The sequence below is a fragment of the Austrofundulus limnaeus genome, unplaced genomic scaffold (assembly GCF_001266775.1).
Source record: "Austrofundulus limnaeus strain Quisiro unplaced genomic scaffold, Austrofundulus_limnaeus-1.0 Scaffold403, whole genome shotgun sequence".
Classification (NCBI taxonomy): Eukaryota; Metazoa; Chordata; class Actinopteri; order Cyprinodontiformes; family Rivulidae; genus Austrofundulus; species Austrofundulus limnaeus.
The window spans coordinates 264370-265864 of NW_013952805.1; the positions used below are offsets into that span (position 1 = coordinate 264370).

The 1495-nt window shown below is 41.4% G+C and overlaps 1 protein-coding gene across 1 annotated transcript in view; it reads left to right on the top strand.

Moving 5' to 3' along the window:
* The first annotated feature begins 862 nt into the window (after positions 1-862).
* The window catches only part of LOC106528754 (glutamate-rich protein 3), a 17416-nt gene continuing 16783 nt past the window's right edge, over positions 863-1495 (top strand). Inside the window, exons 1-2 of the mRNA XM_014024004.1 lie at positions 863-917; positions 1015-1125. Of these exons, the coding sequence (XP_013879458.1) occupies positions 1042-1125 (84 nt within the window). The 5' untranslated portion in view covers positions 863-917; positions 1015-1041. The remainder of the gene's footprint in view (positions 918-1014; positions 1126-1495) is intronic.

The window sequence follows — 1495 nt, forward strand, 5'->3', positions numbered from 1 at the left end:
AAACTATGACATTTATAAATGTATGAATCATATGGTGAAAAACTGGCTTTGAAAAATTAATCTGTTCTTTTTTTCTTATAAAAGGCTAAATAAAACAAAAATATTGGTGGTAATTTTTGACTGTGTAACTTTACAAACGGCACCCCATGTGCCTGCTCTGCAGAAACATGCAGCAATTGGGTTTCAGGTGCTGCACAATAAACAATGGAGCTTGTTAGTCGGCGGTGGAAACACAAAGTCATCTCAATATGGTTTCCTTTGTGGGGTGAGGGGAGTTTTCTTTTTCACACATTATAGGCTCTAAAATAGGAAACGAGCTCCCAGCCGAAACAGGTTTTTGGGACTCGCTGAGCAGCAGGATCACAGCAACCCTGCAGCTCAAGTGAGAAAAAGAAATCCATTTTCACCTGCAAATTATAATCTCATGACTTCGTATCCTCCTGCCTGACTGAGTTATATTCCACATCCCCACTCGCTGTGATTATAAAAAACCCTTTCCTTTCCCCTCCTGCAGGAGTTTCCCCCACTCACAAGTACAGAATAATCTCTTTGGTGTTGCACTTTACAGCTCCGATCACAAGGAGGATGAAAGTTTTTAATATAATAATCGGGTTCAGAACTCCTGAATCTCTCATTTCGTTTTGGATTATGATTAATCTGGTCCTGAGACTTTTCTCTCTTCTTTTTACAGAAGCAGTACTTTAAGACTTTGTGATTTCTACAACTCTTTAAGGAGTAAATAATAAAAAAAAGAAAGTCAAACACTATTACCAGCTGGTGTTTCTGTCTGGGCCTGAAACTCAGTCCTGATGGAGTCATATCAGGGGGCGTCGATGAGAAGAATGAGGAGAAACAGCAGGACTCGTCTCCAGGATCCATTTTACAGAGCAGCTGCTGCCGGAGACAGAGACACTCCTGTGAGCGCACATTATCACGCCTGTAAATGATCATAATGGCAAAGCTGATTAAAATCATCCTCCAGTCTCTGAGGGATCTTTATTGTTGTCAGAACAGATCCCAGCTCAGCCCAGAGACGCTAAAATGATCCAGTCCATCGCCAGCCTGATCAGAGCAAAGAGCAAGCTGCTCCTCCTCGAGAACCCCGATACCGTGGAAATCTACAAGGTAAGCCCCGTGTTTTAAAGGGCCAATATTATGTGTTTCTCAGGCATGTATTTAAATACTATACCATAATAAAGTATCTATGTCACCTTTAGCTGTTATTAAAATGTTGTTTTTATGTTTAAATAGAAAATAAACTTATCTTCTCATCACTTCCTCTTCTAAACGCCTTGAAATTGGCCTCTGTCCCTTTAAGAACCACCTTCTGCTTCTGTCTCGCCCATTTCGGTGCAAGTGGGCGGCGTGATGCAGTTTACTTGGCATCTGAAAATACATTTTCTCAAAGGTACTTTGAATCTGAAAAGAGCTTCACTGAGTGAGCAGTAGTGGAGCTCAGCAGACAGTTTCACTTTCAGTTTCACCCGAGAGCCTG